The 15,567-nt window shown below is 36.2% G+C and overlaps 2 protein-coding genes and 1 non-coding gene across 5 annotated transcripts; 1 reads left to right on the top strand and 2 right to left on the bottom strand.

The window, feature by feature from the left end:
* The first annotated feature begins 206 nt into the window (after positions 1–206).
* Positions 207–7,325, top strand: LOC100184638 (sorting nexin-33-like). Its single transcript, XM_002127405.5, has 9 exons — positions 207–455; positions 2,161–2,364; positions 2,643–2,837; positions 3,092–3,191; positions 3,678–3,883; positions 4,202–4,421; positions 4,776–4,955; positions 5,390–5,511; positions 5,973–7,325. Exons 1-9 carry the CDS (start codon positions 255–257, stop codon positions 6,243–6,245), a joined length of 1,701 nt encoding a protein of 566 aa, XP_002127441.1. The 5' UTR covers positions 207–254; the 3' UTR covers positions 6,246–7,325.
* A 247-nt stretch (positions 7,326–7,572) lies between these two features.
* On the bottom strand, positions 7,573–13,160 carry LOC100186163. 3 transcript variants are annotated; one of them, XM_018813926.2, is made up of 9 exons: positions 12,762–13,160; positions 11,703–11,868; positions 10,494–10,606; positions 10,056–10,198; positions 9,508–9,626; positions 9,275–9,383; positions 9,063–9,207; positions 8,269–8,422; positions 7,578–7,830 (listed from the first exon to the last, which is right to left on the bottom strand). In XM_018813926.2, exons 2-9 carry the CDS (start codon positions 11,772–11,774, stop codon positions 7,726–7,728), a joined length of 960 nt encoding a protein of 319 aa, XP_018669471.1. In that variant the 5' UTR covers positions 11,775–11,868; positions 12,762–13,160; the 3' UTR covers positions 7,578–7,725. The 3 variants fall into 3 exon arrangements, with proteins under 3 accessions (XP_002121742.3, XP_018669471.1, XP_018669474.1); XM_002121706.4 differs by lacking the exon at positions 12,762–13,160 and having other exon boundaries at positions 7,573–7,830; positions 11,703–12,165; XM_018813929.2 differs by lacking the exons at positions 11,703–11,868; positions 12,762–13,160 and adding an exon at positions 10,889–11,285.
* A 1,562-nt stretch (positions 13,161–14,722) lies between these two features.
* mir126 (microRNA 126) lies at positions 14,723–14,803 on the bottom strand. Its single transcript, NR_032340.1, has one exon. It is a non-coding gene; the product is annotated as a microRNA 126 (primary transcript).
* Positions 14,804–15,567: the final 764 nt, after the last annotated feature.

Genomic DNA, 15,567 nt, shown 5'->3' with positions numbered 1-15,567 from the left:
CGCTGGAAAATGTACTTACTACATATATTTTTACATGATTTTTAAAAATTGTATACATGTATGTACATGCGAATGTGATTGGATAAAGGGAAATTCCAGATTCTGTAAACTGGGAGAAATTAATACAACTTTTGTATTTTATTCACTTTATGTCCTTCAAAGAGCAAACATTGTCATTAAAATTTAACCGTTTATATATTTTTAAATATGCAGTTTATAAATGTGATGCATGAAATAGGTAATTGACCATCTTAATGGCTGACCAAGCAAAGGTGTTGTACGACTTTAACGGCCTTAGTGAAAATGGCGAAGTTACTTTATATGAGGGTGAGATTGTCACAGTGGTAAACAAGAACATTGGTGATGGTTGGTGGGAGGGTGAGGCTTCAGGGGGAAGAAAAGGACTTTTTCCTGAAGCTTATGTTCAACTGACACCAGCAAACAACCATGCAGTGGTAAGTAACTAAGTATGAGTAAGTTGTTGCTCAAATGATTTCTTGCAAACAAGAAACTTACAAACAGGAAGTTTTAATGAGTCGTAAAATGTGGCGCTTCAGAAAGAAATTGTTAAACAGTCTATTAATATATACCAACCTAACAGATTGAAGTTGGTAGAAACCTTTTTTTAAAAGATAGTTACTGTCACAGAAAGGTAGCTAATTGCCGAAGTGCTTTGTATTGAACATTATTTTCTGTGAACTAAAAGTCACTAGCGTAAAGTACAGACATGTGGGAATGTGACGCACGTATGAGGATTTTTGAATTAGCTACTCTTATTTAATGCGCAACCATCGCACAAGCGTACAATGCTACAATGTTTCGACTTTCAAAAGTGACAATCACCATATTTATTCTTAAACAAATGCGTTAAAGTTTGACTGACATTTTGCGCAATCAGGATTATTACACATATAATGTAACTTTGTATTTTCAGTAATTATTTTATAAAACACAGCCATTTTATACCTGCCCTTAAACAGTTAGCATTATTGCGTGACCACTTCAGACAATCGCACGAAATGCAAGGCAGTATAGATATTACGAAAATGTTTTCTGTTTTTGTTACTTGATTGCGACTGTACATCAAACAAAAATGTTTTGAAACATTTTCAATTGTGATGCAAATAATTCTTCAAGATATTGAGCAATATTACACCTGCAAGTTATACAATGTTATGTTGTGATAAGTGTTTCTGCCTTAAAGATAGTTAAACTATTGCTTTAATATACATCTGTACCCATTCTGTTTGCCCTTGTGCCGTACTCCCACTTAATTGCAAAACTCTATGCCAATGCTAGAAGTAGAAACATTAGTTTTATGAGATGTTTTTTGCATATACTGGGATAATATGATTTTTTCAATATAAAGGGTAATGAGTTTTCACTGCTATATAGTAGATAATGTAATCTGGGTTAGCTGTTTTTCCAGCATAAAAATTGCTATAATATAAGCTTGTGACTTTTTAACTTTGTGACTCCTTATGACTTGGTTTTAAAAGCAAAGCACTGTAGCAGGTTTTCCTAAGTATCAAAACCATATTTACTCCATTGCGAATGTTTCTGTTCAAAGGAAAAACACACACAGGGTTTGTGGTCATTGTGATTTGGATTATTCAAATATTGCATAAGTTTGATTGCTTCCTTAACTTTTAAGGAACTTCCCCAATTCTCACTCTTCATTGGTTTGTGGAAGTCTACTTAATAGGTAGCCTTGCACTGTTCCAATATTGTTTTCCTGTCCATTGTAATTAATATGCGTAATTTACCCTGACCTGCACAAGGACTAAAATCACTTAATTCTCACATGTATAGCCTATATAAAAAAAATAATATTTTCTTAAAGATTGACTGGCCCCATTAGAAAAAATACTCAAATAGTGGTTCACTTGACATGCACTTTCAGTTAATATGCAGAATTGTAGAGCATGGTGTTTGAATTACTACGCTCAACTATAAGTAGACAAATCACCAGAAAATAATTTAGAGTCATGTTTTCCATTTACTCATAATTGTTTACTCATATAATTGGCAATAAAAGATTGAATGTCTACATAACTTAACACCTTTCAATCCAGCTAGTGAAACTATAATATTTTTATTTTATATGGTAATATAAAAGCAAGATAATGGTAGATTATTGAATGTTAACATTTTATTCAGGCCTCCACGCCACGTTATAGCAATGTTCCTGGTGAGAATTATGAGAGCCAACTGAATTATGATAATTCACCTGTAGCAGCAGCGAGCGCTCCTCAGTTTGCTCTTCCCGTCTCCACAGGACAAAATAATTACAACAATGAAGATGATGACGCTTGGTCCGAGGATTGGGATGACAACTCATCAGTTGCAACAACTGTTGTACCAGTATGTTGTATTTGTTTTTGTGACAGAAAAATACAGTATTGCTAATGGTCTAATGATCAATTGAGGTCTTGATACTGTATTTTTTTAATAAGTTGTTGGGGTTATGTTTTCTACAGCTAGAAAAACATTGGATATTATTGTGGCTGCTGTTTATGTTCCAAATATATCAAGCTTACATTATAAAGTACAATACATCTAATATGTTTAGTTTCTCAGTAATGTGTTGTTCATCCAAATAAATGTTATTTGTTTTATCATTGTTTAACCAAACATTGCAGACAATGCCAGGATCCTCAAAACAATATGGCCGAGAAGCTCATGATGTGGCTTCACTTAATTCAGTGGAAAGCAAATCATCACGTGTTAGTGGCTCTGTGAGCAAGAATTTTAACCGATTTTCTTCATTCGTTAAACATGGAGGGGAAAGTTACATGCTCGGTAAAGCAGATGCTAGAGTTCGACAAGTTGACCAGGTGAGCATGGGTTCTGTTCCTTAGATTTCAGTACGTTGTGTAAATCATACATAATATATATGCCTACTAACTTATTTGCGACATTTAGACAGTTTTATTTAATTGGTTTATGATGTATCTATACATACTCTACTTTATACATGTTTAGTTCTAAATTTATGCTACATCTGTTGTAAAATTAACTGGCTAAAATCATATGGTTACTGACGTAAAATTATTCAATAAAATTGTTAAATAAGTGTAAAAACTTCCAGATCCAAATAATAATGGGTGAAGAAGGTCCTGCATGGAAGCCATACGATCATAAATACTCGTGCTCGATAGAAAACCCAAAGCAACAAAGCAAAATGAAAGGTAAACAACTTAACAAGGCATTTTACTATATATGCATTTAATGATCTCTACCACCAAGCAAGTATGCGTGTGCTGCTTTTCCCCTCAAGCTAAATGATCAGTATCGACATGATTATATGCTCTGATTAATCCGTTACAGCTAACCGCTGCATACATGACACTTTGACACTTGTAATGCATCATGTATTCATGCTATAGTATCTTTGGCCTAGGTTTAAAAATGTTATAGAATCTTGGTCTAAACTCTAAAGAAAATGTTTAAGAAAACATTAGTCACAAATGGATCAATTCTTTTCATGTTTTTTTTATAGAGTTAACAAGCACTAATATTTTACTATGTGATCTTAGCAAACATTACAGACTGACGTTATCAAGTTACTTCTATAACCTATCCGATTTTGCTACTTTATATCAGAGAATAATGTATGCAGAAAAAACAAATATATTGCGTTTTTTCATGTAATTCTAAAATTGGTTTGCTTTTAGGCTTGAAAAAGTTTGTATGCTACAACCTTACGCCAAGTGACACTGCTGTAACAGTACAACGTCGCTATAAACATTTTGACTGGCTGTATGCAAGGCTGGTGGAAAGGTATCCCATGGTAGCCATACCTCGCCTACCAGACAAACAAGCTTCAGGGAGGTTTGAAGAGGAATTTATTGAAGGAAGGATGGCTAGGTTGAAACTATGGGTGGGTGAAGTCAATAATAGATGTTCTAAATTATGTTGGTAGCCAAATAAAAAAAGTATTATGAGGGAAAATGAATGAAACATATTTTGTTAAAAGTGATAAGGTATTGTGTGTTGTAACATAATAAGTAGATTGGATATACTTATTGTATTGATGGAGATTATGACAATGTAACTACATGTTAAATGGACATATGTTTAGAATTTATATCATTAAAGCCATAACACTCCAAGCTCATGGCCTGTTGTGTCTGTAACATACCATTTATGTCAAACAAATCTTCAATTTAATGTCAAAAATTGAACCTTGCTTTTTCAGATCAGTTACATCTGCCAACATCCAGTCCTATCCCGTGCTCAGATCTTCCGAAACTTCCTCACTTTAACTGAGCAAAAAGCTTGGAAGATGAGCAAGAGGCAAGCCGAGAAAGATGATCTTGTGGCTGCCAACTTCTTCCTCACTGTCGCTCTTCCTGTAACCGTGACAACAGTGACCGACTCTGAAGGTCCACTTGATCAATTCAAAAAGTTCACTAGATGTAAGCGTTTCTAAACTTTTATTTCTATCAGTTCTTATACCTAATAACCCTTGTTCTATTTACAATTTTGTGAAGATGCCTTGTTTCAAATATTTAAAAAATAAATACCCAGTACAGGGCACAAGGTTATGATTACATTTGATTTTATACTCTAATTTGTTTGATTAGTACAGCAAAATAAGTAACTCGCATATTAACTAGAAAGCTTTAATAGCAGATCCTAGGCTAAGAACCACTGGTTTATATTGGTAACAGCATGTAATATTTTTTTATATTTGACCTGTAATATTTCGACTAAAATATATGCGCCTTTGATTTTTTGCAACAACGTTTTAACTGAACTATTTTATACAGCAATGGACGACAGTGTATCAAACATAACGTCGTGTGCTCAGAGTATGGCAAGCAAACACTATGGCTTGTTTAAACGGGAGTACCAATCCTATGGAAAATCCATCACCTCCTTGTCAACTGTGTTCAATATGCACCAAACCACTAATAATAAGAGTTTGACAAACGCAATCAAACACACAGGTATAGATGTAGCATGCAGTCACTAATTGCACTGTTATATCATCACTGTTGCTTGTTTTCTGAGAAGCCTTGAGTATACGTATATTATCATAATACAATAATAAATGGTGTATTCCACTTATATGTAAACGGAATACAGAATATTATTTACTTTTCCTATTTACGGTCATTGAAAACTGTGTTTATTAAAAAATTAACTTCAATAACTATCGTGTTTCTAAATTTATGAAACTGATTCATAAAGTGTCTCTAATAATGTTTCGCTTAAGAAATTTATCATTTAATGAAGAAACTTAAAATAGTGATGTTTACAACCAAGCTTATTTATACCATTTGTAGCATATTTCTGCCAACTGTTGCATAAGTTCCCACCATGAGATATATTCTAATTCTTTATTAGTGCATACCACCAACACTGTTTTAACGCCACGCAGGTCAAACGTATCACCGCATTGGAGACATGTTCGCCAACCAACCAAAACATGACTTGATTCCCTTCATTGACTCCTTATGGCTGTACAAAGGTTTACTTGACACTATGCCGGACGTGTGGCACGTGAGTACCTACGTCACAATTCATTTCTCAGCACTTTTCTCTTAACACAATAGGACGTTAACCGCGCATGCCGTATTACGTATTTGAACTGTCCAGCCATAATTGCCCGTATGATGTTTGCATAATGCTCCGTATTTAGACCACCTTACCTCGCCTTTCAAGCAAACAGTGTGTTTGCTAAGCCCTGCTACTTTGTTTGCCCTTTGGTGAGCATATGACTCCATCGAGTTTGTGTGTTTTTATACGCTGCAAAAAGTTACCACAAATATGGTTTAATTCCAATTACGTCATACAACACGTCATATCATGGGACCTTTTTTGGCCTACATATCACACAGAAAAAAAACACATTTGTTGCTAGAAATCCTTTTAACCTTTTGTTTTCGGCCTCTTTTGGGGGCAATCATTTTCCTAAGTTTTTTTTATGTTTTGTGTAAAGTAACTGTAATTTATTCTTACAGATGCAAACTGGTGCTATGAGAAAATTGCGCGAATGTCGCAAACTAAAAGACGAAGGTCGAATGACGGACGTCGAGTGCGGGGCAGTCGCTGAACGAGCCGACCGCGTTGTGTGCTGCATGCGTGCAGAAATGGACCACTTCCACGGGCAGCGTATCAGAGATTTCGCCGCAGCTCAAAGAGAAATGCTGCAAAACCAGGCCCAGTTTTTCGAAAACATCGCCGCCGAGCTTAGGACCGCGTTACTGCAATTCGACGAGGTATTGGACAGCTGAAGAAGCTGTTTGAAATCTGCGTCATATTATGTATACTTCCGATGGCAAGTACAATGGACACGTAGCAAAGGAACTAAGTACCAATTCTCATTCCGTTATAAAACCGTTTGTTTCGCTATATACCTGTTGAACTAATAGTACACGAACTATGCGATTTGATTTACATGTTCTGTAATGTTTTTGTTTAACCTGACTTATGTATTATCGGCTTATATTACAACAAGCGTCGTTTTAGATCCTTATTTGGTCGAACACAGGTTTACACAAAACTATTGGCACCACAACTCAAAATATTGTCTATTTATTTTGTGCAGAAATTAACTATGCCCTACTTTAAACAACTTCCACCCCAAATTTACCATTTCTTCGATATTTAACTCAATTAGTACAAAACCGCACTGCCAAAAGGTTGGAGGATATTTTTGCACAGTAAAGTTAAATCCACACCGAATCCATGCTTTCCGTAACCATATACGTAAGCACCCTATAAATCTGCACAGTTGCTTTAATGTTCCTAAGCAAAACCATTATATCTCGTCAGTCCTTGGCGGGCATTGTAAAAAATGGTTGATAATCGTAACAGCTTGTACTCATTTCTCCCTTTTTTGTATTTTAAGTCGAGCTGAAATTAAACCTTTGTGCTTGGCTAACATCACATTTATATTCGTAAACAAATATCAAAGATTGTAAAAACTCACTTTTCGATAACAATATTTTCTGAAGTGTCTTTAAAACGCACTGCTGCTTATTCAAGCAAATATTTCATTCCAACTACATCGCAATTGTTACTGACAGTGAGGATTTTAACGTATTTTTTCATCAGCACTTTTATTCGTAAACCGCAGAATTTGGCCCATTTTGCGTCGTGTTTCCTACTATGCTTATATACTTTTGCTTTTTTCATTATCTGGCCTTATAGAATTTAGTCGATTTATTTAGTATGTGTACAACCCTATCGGTCTGGAATATTTATATAAATATATTATATATAAATCAAATTTCGTTGCAATTTTCATTATACGTTACGTAGTTCGAACGACTGAACTACTTTTGCCGCGTTGTTTTAAATAAAATTTGTATTACAGTTTTCGTGTGTTAGACCTTATAAAATCTTCGTTAAAGAGTGAAGATTTTGCTTACACATTAGACCAGCACTTCTGAACAAGAATCCGCAATAACTTGACTAAACGTTTGATCTTTTACAATGCAGACACCGCCACATATTGTCATACATGTGTCATCAAAGTACGAAGCAAAATGCAAACAGAGATTTTTCCTACGACCTTTTATTCCTACCTCCTGATTTGACTTTTTAAATTCAGTCTTGTAATAACACAGATAACATTTATTAAATCCAAGTGCTCATTGTACATGGTGAAAATATTCAAGGCATAAGTTTTATAACAGTAAAAAGTACTTAATTACAACAACAAACATCAACGTAATCTCATCAAAGCAGTGTTTCGTGACATCATGAACCTCACGGTTCCCACTCAGGATGAATCCGAAAATCTTTTGGAATGGATGCGTTTGGCTTTACGTACATTGATCTTGTGTTTTGTATTTTTCCGGTGTAATTGTAGACCTGCTCAAAATTTGTAATTTAGTATCAGCGCATGTGTTATGGTGTGTGTGTTATAGTATAGGGTGGGGGAGATGGGACACTTGTTCATTCTATTTTCTCGGCCAATTTGCTAGTAAACAAAAAACTTTCAAAGAATATAAAACCGTATGTGCTAAATGTGTACCATCATTCCCCACCCTATATACTACAAAATTAATTCTGAACGACAATCAAGTCTTTTCAATATTTATTCACGTTCAACGTCATATCACAACTTAATTAGATGGATCAGAACTTTAGATTCATAAATACGCAAAAGCAAATAAGTTTACTGCCATACGCCGTTTCGGCAAACAAAATATTCGTCATGCTTATACGTAATGGTACTCCGATTTATTTTGGTTTAAGTCCAATCCTATAACGACTACACGTGTTATAGTTTACATTAGAAATACGTACCGGCATATGATGCCAAGTCTGCAGTTCTTTGTGTCTTAGTCTTGTCTCTGGCGTCAGAATACGAATGTGCTTTCTTCGTGCTGCTTTTAACAAAGACTTAATGTGATCGTCAACCGTTGCGTGCCCCATGTCTGGTTCCTGTGGTGCTTGACCCCTTTAAATTATAAAGATAATATTAAAACATGGCCGAAGAACATCAGAATTCATGCTACTGTGAAAACATTCTCATTGTTATTGCAGTAAGTTGTGATTGGACAGTTATAGCGTATATGATCAGGTGAAAGTTATATAGTGGGGTGGGGGAAGATGGGACACCTTTAGCACGAAATATATAAATATTCTGATCGTATTTTAAACAATTAACAATGGTCTATGAAAGTCGCGAGGACAAGGTTTTATAATTCCTTGAATGTTTTTGTTTGCTATACCAAAATGTACGAGAAAATAGAATGAAAAGGTGTCCTATCTTCCCCCATCCTACTATATAGTTTGGGGTAAGGTGGGACACGTCTTCATTCTTATTTCTTTTTCAATTCGATAGTAGAACTGTAGCATCCAAACTCTAAGTGTTGTTAATTGGTCAAAACACGATCGGATAAAATGGGATAATGTTAAGGTGGCTGTACACAGTATCCGGCATGCGAACTCGCTTGCTAAGTCGTATGCAAACCCATTACCGAGTTCCGCATGCGGCAGTGAAATCCGGACAAAACAAACAAAACGGACGAATTCCGGATACTTTGTACAGTCACCTTAACCTACAATATTATACAGAAGTAAGTTTGATAACCAACTTGTTTGTTCGTAAAGTATCCAGTACTGCGCTCAGCCTGGCATTTTTATCACCATGCATGTTTGGCGCGGGGTGACGTCCACTAGGTCCACCAAGCAACTTTCTACCAGCCAGCGTGCTGAAAAACCTCATAGCAGCACGGCGATCTGTACATAATTTTTTATTAAAACAGTTTGTGTGTTATGAATATACGACGCAGTCGTTCATCGTTACCGCTTTCAGATGCATGTTTCAGCCATTCCCGAACCGCTTTTCTCGCGTTGGGCTCCAATGTATTTTCCAACAGTCTGTCCACTTCTGTTCGACCGTTTTGCCTCAAAACCTAAATCAACAGTTTAAATCTATTGGTCTATTAGTGCAAAGTAGTTATAATGTTGTGGTTATAACTATAGTGCAAAGTGGTTATACCGTTGTAGGGTTATGTAGGTGTGTAAACTAAACTGTACCTGTTCTGCCAGATGCTCCTTTCCAGGATTTTTACTCAACCATCTTTGTGCAGCCGAGTATGTTCTTGGTTCCAGTGGTTTCTCCATACTGTGGTTGGCGCTTAAAGAAAGTCGCGGCACTGCAAGATGGAAAGGCAACGCTTAAAACTGTTTACAGTGTTGCGTTGAACGATTTTCAAAGGAAAAATATTAAATTATGATATAACTGTTGGGTAAGATGGGATACTGTTAGCGCTTAAATCCTAAATTTCCTGATCGTGTTTTAAATAACTAACAACGCTCTTCTAGAGTCGTGGGGCTGCGGTTGAGTAATTCGGTAAGTATTCTTTGTTTACTACGAAATAAAAAGAAAAAGAGAATGAAAACATGTCCCATCTTACCCCACCCTACCATAATGTTTTTTTGTAATAATTAATTGATACATGAAAAACCCACAGTAACTATTAGACTAAAACGTGAACCTAAAACTTAGGCATGTGGTTTGGAACTGTTTACTTGTTCTTTTTCTCATAAGCCAAGTTATTGTTTAAAGTAATGTTTTTTCTTACACGTTGTAACTTGCCCACGATCACGAAGGGCAGATTTCATTCGAAGGACCTCAGCCATGTGCTCCTGTTGTTCGGATCTGATGGGTTGAAATTTACCAGGCGGTGGTGGGTGGTGTGTTGTATGAGTTACTTCATGCTGGCGGCTGCAAACACACACAATGTAACTGTATATATATTAACGTCGTAGTGGGGATATGCGGTAGAGCTTATAAAAGTTACCACATATAGTAGGTCGGGATGAGATTGAACATTCTCCTTTAGGACATTTTCACTTTCACGCTTTAAACCAATTTTTCAACCCGATAAGTATCTTGCCCAAGGTAGCCGTGTCAAGCCTCGAACCCATATTTTCCCGACTAAAGGCGGACACGCTATAACCACTGCACGCGGCGTCCGGAGTAAATCTATCAATACGTAAGCATTAAAAATTTAACTTACCTGCTCCTTGCTCGAGATTGGGCTTGAATACGTCTCATCACTTCAGCCTCTCGTGTCGTTGGTCTCCCAGCTTTATCTGAGTATCTGCTGGGCACTCTCCAGTCCATAAAGGCCTGAAATTGCAGAAGGAATATGTCTTGTGCCCAAATAAGAAGATTTTAATTGCCCCAATACTATAGAGGACCTACCCAACAATTTACCAAAGAAAGTTTCTTATTAACGCAGTATAAATCCAAGATTTATTCACCAATTTAACAATCACAATTGAACAAACTATTCAACAAACTACAATTTAAACACTCAACATTCATGCTTAACTAAAACTCTATAACACAAATTACATAAAGAAACCTCATATCAACTACCAATGCTCACATATATATAACATAACGTACCTTTGTTTTTGGCTCTATTGTGACATTTAATTTCGGTCCAATCATATTAACGGGCCTTATAAACTCCTAAAACTGATTTTATACAAAAAATTAACAGACTACCAAAATGAACTGACAATAAACTTTACTTTAGAACCCTTAACTTTGTTATATCATCAGTTTTAAGTTTGTTAGAAACGACGCTTTTTACTGTAACTTGTAATTATGGCACACTCCCGTATCGTGAGTGGTCTGAACACGTTATTTCTGAATACTTTCTATTCAAGCATCAACAATGCCAGCGGGGATAACTATGGCTCTTCAAGGACAGCGTAACAATACATCAGTGCCATGTAAAAACACTATAAGTAACCTAATCGGTTTTAAAGGTGGTCCTAACTTTTAGCTTTACTCACAGTGGATGGGGGAAGATGGGACACATTTCCCTTCTATTTTCTCGTCTTATTTGGAAGTAAACAAAGAACAATTAAAGAATTATAAAACTGTATTCTCGCGACTTTCATATCGTTGTTAACTGTTTAAAACACGATCAGGATATTTGGATACCATATCTCAATTTTCTAGAGGCCTGCTTAGTAAAAACGTAACCCACACACGAAAAACGCTGTTGCTTAATAACGCTTAAACCTTTTAACACGTAGTGTAAACACCGTAGCTACTTGAAAAACTATATTTACCTTTAATAAAAGCCTATTTATTGACACTGTTGAATTATGTCTTATACAAATGGTATCCTTTGTTTATTATGGCGTAAAGGGAGCTTTAAACGTACAATAAAGAGTAAAGCTTGTACAAACAGTGCGATACAATATACCTTGCTCGGCTGTGGGTTATTTCTTCCCTCCAACGGGTGTTCCATGGGTAAAATGACGCGTGGACTTTCCATTGTGACGTCACAATCGCACTTGTTGCTGCCCTCACTGGTTCTCTTCTTTCTTCCGAGGTATAAGATTGACTCGCTCCAATCACGACCGTATGGGCTGTTGCATGGAAAAATATTATCACGGGTGTCAGTGTGAACGGCTTTAACCAGTTTCGACGCAAACTGCCCGGCAGGTATGTCATCGGGTAGGTACACCCCATAAGCTTCTAACGCCATCATAAAATATCGTCTAAACCGATTCTATAGCAAAGTGAAAATCAACTGGTAATTATCCGACTTTCCTAACTTGTTTATAAACCTATTCGAACTTTTTAATGTGACCATTACAGCTTGCGAGGCATCGAAACAGTTTCTGCATCTCAACAGCTTGATGTCATTTAAAAACCTTTACCGCGCCTATACCCGTTAAAGTTTTAGCAGCTCGTCCAATTTGGAATTTAAATTCTATACTCTGAAGTTATACAACTTTTTTCATTCTACACCAGTAGTGCATTAAATAAATCCAGCCGCCAACATCTTTACGACAAATGGTCTAATCTAAGAGGTGGCCAAATGACCCTCATATTTAAAGAATGGATGTTTGAGATATATCAGTTACGCCCCTTTCAAACCATATCTTTATTAATTGTCACCCGGCCGAAACACGCAGGGTAAAATGTCTTTGGTTTCTAATTATGAAGTATTGACACCGATTCGAGCAGCTCATCTTTCTTTTTTGTTGTTATTTTATTTGAGGCGTTTGCGTACGCGTGAATAATCTTAAAATGCGAATTTGGGAAAATTTGATTATTAAAACCAGTTTTAAATCAAGCTTTGTTACAAAGTACTTGGAACCTAAGTTATTTTTCCAAAAATATGACGATTGCCGAGTATTTTTGGAGGGCATTTTCAGTATAACCCAAACTTCAAACTAAAAAAAAAACAATTTTATTTGGAAAATTCCGAAACAAATCCCGGGAGAATTCAGAAACAAGAAAAAAGTAATCTTACCTTGTTCAGTTTAAAGTAGCGATGATCCGCTTCCTTATGCGTGCCTCTTTCGAACTAACCATTCGGATTGGTTCTCGTTCATAAAGCTTCAATATATATGATGCCTTTCTTTTCCTACACCTACAGAATCTTTTCATACCGTGCTACCGCAATAACATAACAACTTGTAGTTCTATTATTATGATTCTACGTCACAACGTACTGACATGAACGAACAAAGAGATAAATCCTTTTTGTTTGACCTGTGGTTTTTTTTGTACACGACGCCATTAATGTCGACCCCACTATATGTATTCGACTTTGCCAAGCTAATTAATACTATAAGACGTAATATTAAATCGGATATACTCTGATGTTTAAATCACGCTGGATAGGTAATTGTAAATTAATAAACCTTTGAATGAAAAAACGTAAAAGCATATATAGTAGGGTGGGGGAAGATGGGACACCTTTAGCTCGTAATATCCAGATATCCTGGTCGTGTTTTAAACAATTAACAATGTTCTATGAGAGTCATGGGGACATAGTTTCATATTCTTTTGAATGTTTTTCGTTTACTACTAAATGGGACGAAAAAATAGAGTTAAAAAGTGTCCCACCTTCCCCGATCCTACTGTATGATTGAGGCGAAGACGTCTGTATAATATGCGTATTTGTAGTTACAAATATAAGCGAACGTTACACGCTTATACATTTGACCAAACAAGTGAAACATGCAATCAAAAGGCATGCGCAAGAGTTTGAAACAAATAACAGGAAAATGTCAAAGTGCGTAAAAGGAAACCGTTCAGTTATTTCTAGAATGCAATTATTTCCGGGCAGACTCGTTGACTCGGAGCAACTTCGTTTGAATATTGTACAGATTCATATACGTGCCAACGTTTTCAATAGGAATGGAAGCAGTCAAACCCTTGCCATACAAACTTTACTATATAGGCCCTTTGGTGTAATGTAATGAAATGAGTCATTTATATTATGGCACATGTTAAAATATGCACACGCTAAAATTGGCGCCCCGAAATGAATCAAAAGCAATTTAAAGATATTCAATATTTTGCAGTACCCGTGTCACTCATTAGCGAATTAATGTTAGTCATTTATTGTCGCAAAATGGAAGGGGCAACGTAATTAAAGTTAGTCTATAACACTGGTTTCAAAACATTTCCGCCCGCATAACGATCTATTATAGCAAAGTTGACATAGTGAGTATTTTTTATTTCTCTTTATGTTTTACTATGATTGTGGAGACAAACTGTTAGCATTTTCAATATCACAATAATATAAAGATTTCTTTACTATTTAGTGCTGGTAACTGATACAAGCCACAAAACACACAAATACGTCCATCATAGGTGCTGTATAGCCTCCGTTGCTTCTCAAGATCCCATATAAAACAATTTAACAATAATACAGATATACAATGTATAGTAGGGTAGGGGAAGATGGGACACATTTTCATTCTATATTTTCTCGTCCCATTTGGTGGTGATGAAAGAACATTCAGATAATTATAAAGCCACATCCTAACGACTCCCATGCCGTTGTTAATTGTTTAGAACAAGTTCAGGATATTTGGATATTATGTGCTAAAGTTGTCCCATTTTCCCTTAGCCTACCCTACTAACTTTAGGCAGATTTACTTTTGTTTTATTAAAGTATTACTTGATGAATAGACTTATTTTCACATATGAATTTATGATATTAAACAAAGAAAACAGTAGACCCATAGCATTTTTGTCATACTGTATAATTTATTTCTGTATTCGGACAGTTTAATATTTCAATCCAATAAAACTCATTGAAGAACCATAGCTATAATTAAAGAACTTACACATTAGAAAGTATGTTATTTTTGAAACATTCTATTAAAGCTATATTTTGATTCTTATATGCGCCTTTATATTTTCACACTCCGAAGCCACCATGCATTGTTTTCCCTCTATAGTACCGGTTGCATTGAGCTCCCGAGAATGCTTTATTACTCACGGTACGAGATGACATACTTTCTACCTGGTACCGTAGGTAACAAGGCAGCATCGAAAACCAGTTACGGCACTTTACAATTTACATAAACCATCTCGTTATATGATATATTTTTAAACATTACAAACTTACCCCACAACCATTCAAACGTTATACAAGTAACCTAGACAGGGCTTACAGCAGCGGAAAATCATAAACTAACCTGGAATGTCTCTAGTAACAGTATAAACCACTTTCAATTAGCCGAATGCACTTGAGTCTGCGCAAAGCGTCTTGTACAATTAGCATACATGTATAGACGCTCGCCTCCCATTTATATTGCTCATGCAGGAAACGCCCAAAAAAACTTTGTTTTCGAAGGAACCAATCGATCGGGGTTGATCCGTCGCCTGGTTGGACGACCCGGGCAATCGAAGGTGCGACAGGGAGTGAGGCGGAAGCGGTCCTCCCTCCCGGAGGACCGAGACGTCTCGGAGCAGGAAACGTTCGTTCAAAAGGCAGCTTGCGGCAAGCAGCAGCTGAATGGCTTCGATGGCGGATTTGATATTATAATACTACACTGTAGCTACAAAAGTGAAAGCCAAAGATATTTGATTTTCTTTGATTGTCACAGTCAACCTACCACTCCTGTTTTGTTTTAAACATAAACAAATACAAGTGCATCATTTGCGAACAGGCGGCTAGTTTAATATCATCTGTTCAAAATAAACTTTATAACGTCTTGTTAATACCCTGACAAGGCAAGAGTAAGTAATGCAAACGTCTCTACTAAGCATCTGTATCTAACACACACCCTGTATGAATGAAACGGAAACTGCGACTC

This window comes from Ciona intestinalis, chromosome 1 (assembly GCF_000224145.3).
Source record: "Ciona intestinalis chromosome 1, KH, whole genome shotgun sequence".
Taxonomy (NCBI): domain Eukaryota; kingdom Metazoa; phylum Chordata; class Ascidiacea; order Phlebobranchia; family Cionidae; genus Ciona; species Ciona intestinalis.
This window is presented reverse-complemented; position numbering and strand designations above follow the sequence as displayed.

Coding starts and splice junctions, on each gene's coding strand:
- LOC100184638 (XM_002127405.5), top strand. CDS start 255: ATGGCTGACCAAGCAAAGGTGTTGTACGACTTTAACGGCCTTAGTGAA. Junction 4,956..5,389: donor AAACGCAATCAAACACACAG/GTATAGATGTAG, acceptor AACGCCACGCAG/GTCAAACGTATCACCGCATT. Junction 5,512..5,972: donor CTATGCCGGACGTGTGGCAC/GTGAGTACCTAC, acceptor TTATTCTTACAG/ATGCAAACTGGTGCTATGAG.
- LOC100186163 (XM_002121706.4), bottom strand. CDS start 11,990: ATGATGGCGTTAGAAGCTTATGGGGTGTACCTACCCGATGACATACCT. Junction 10,607..11,702: donor ATAACCCACAGCCGAGCAAG/GTATATTGTATC, acceptor CTGCAATTTCAG/GCCTTTATGGACTGGAGAGT. Junction 10,199..10,493: donor CAATCTCGAGCAAGGAGCAG/GTAAGTTAAATT, acceptor GTGTGTTTGCAG/CCGCCAGCATGAAGTAACTC.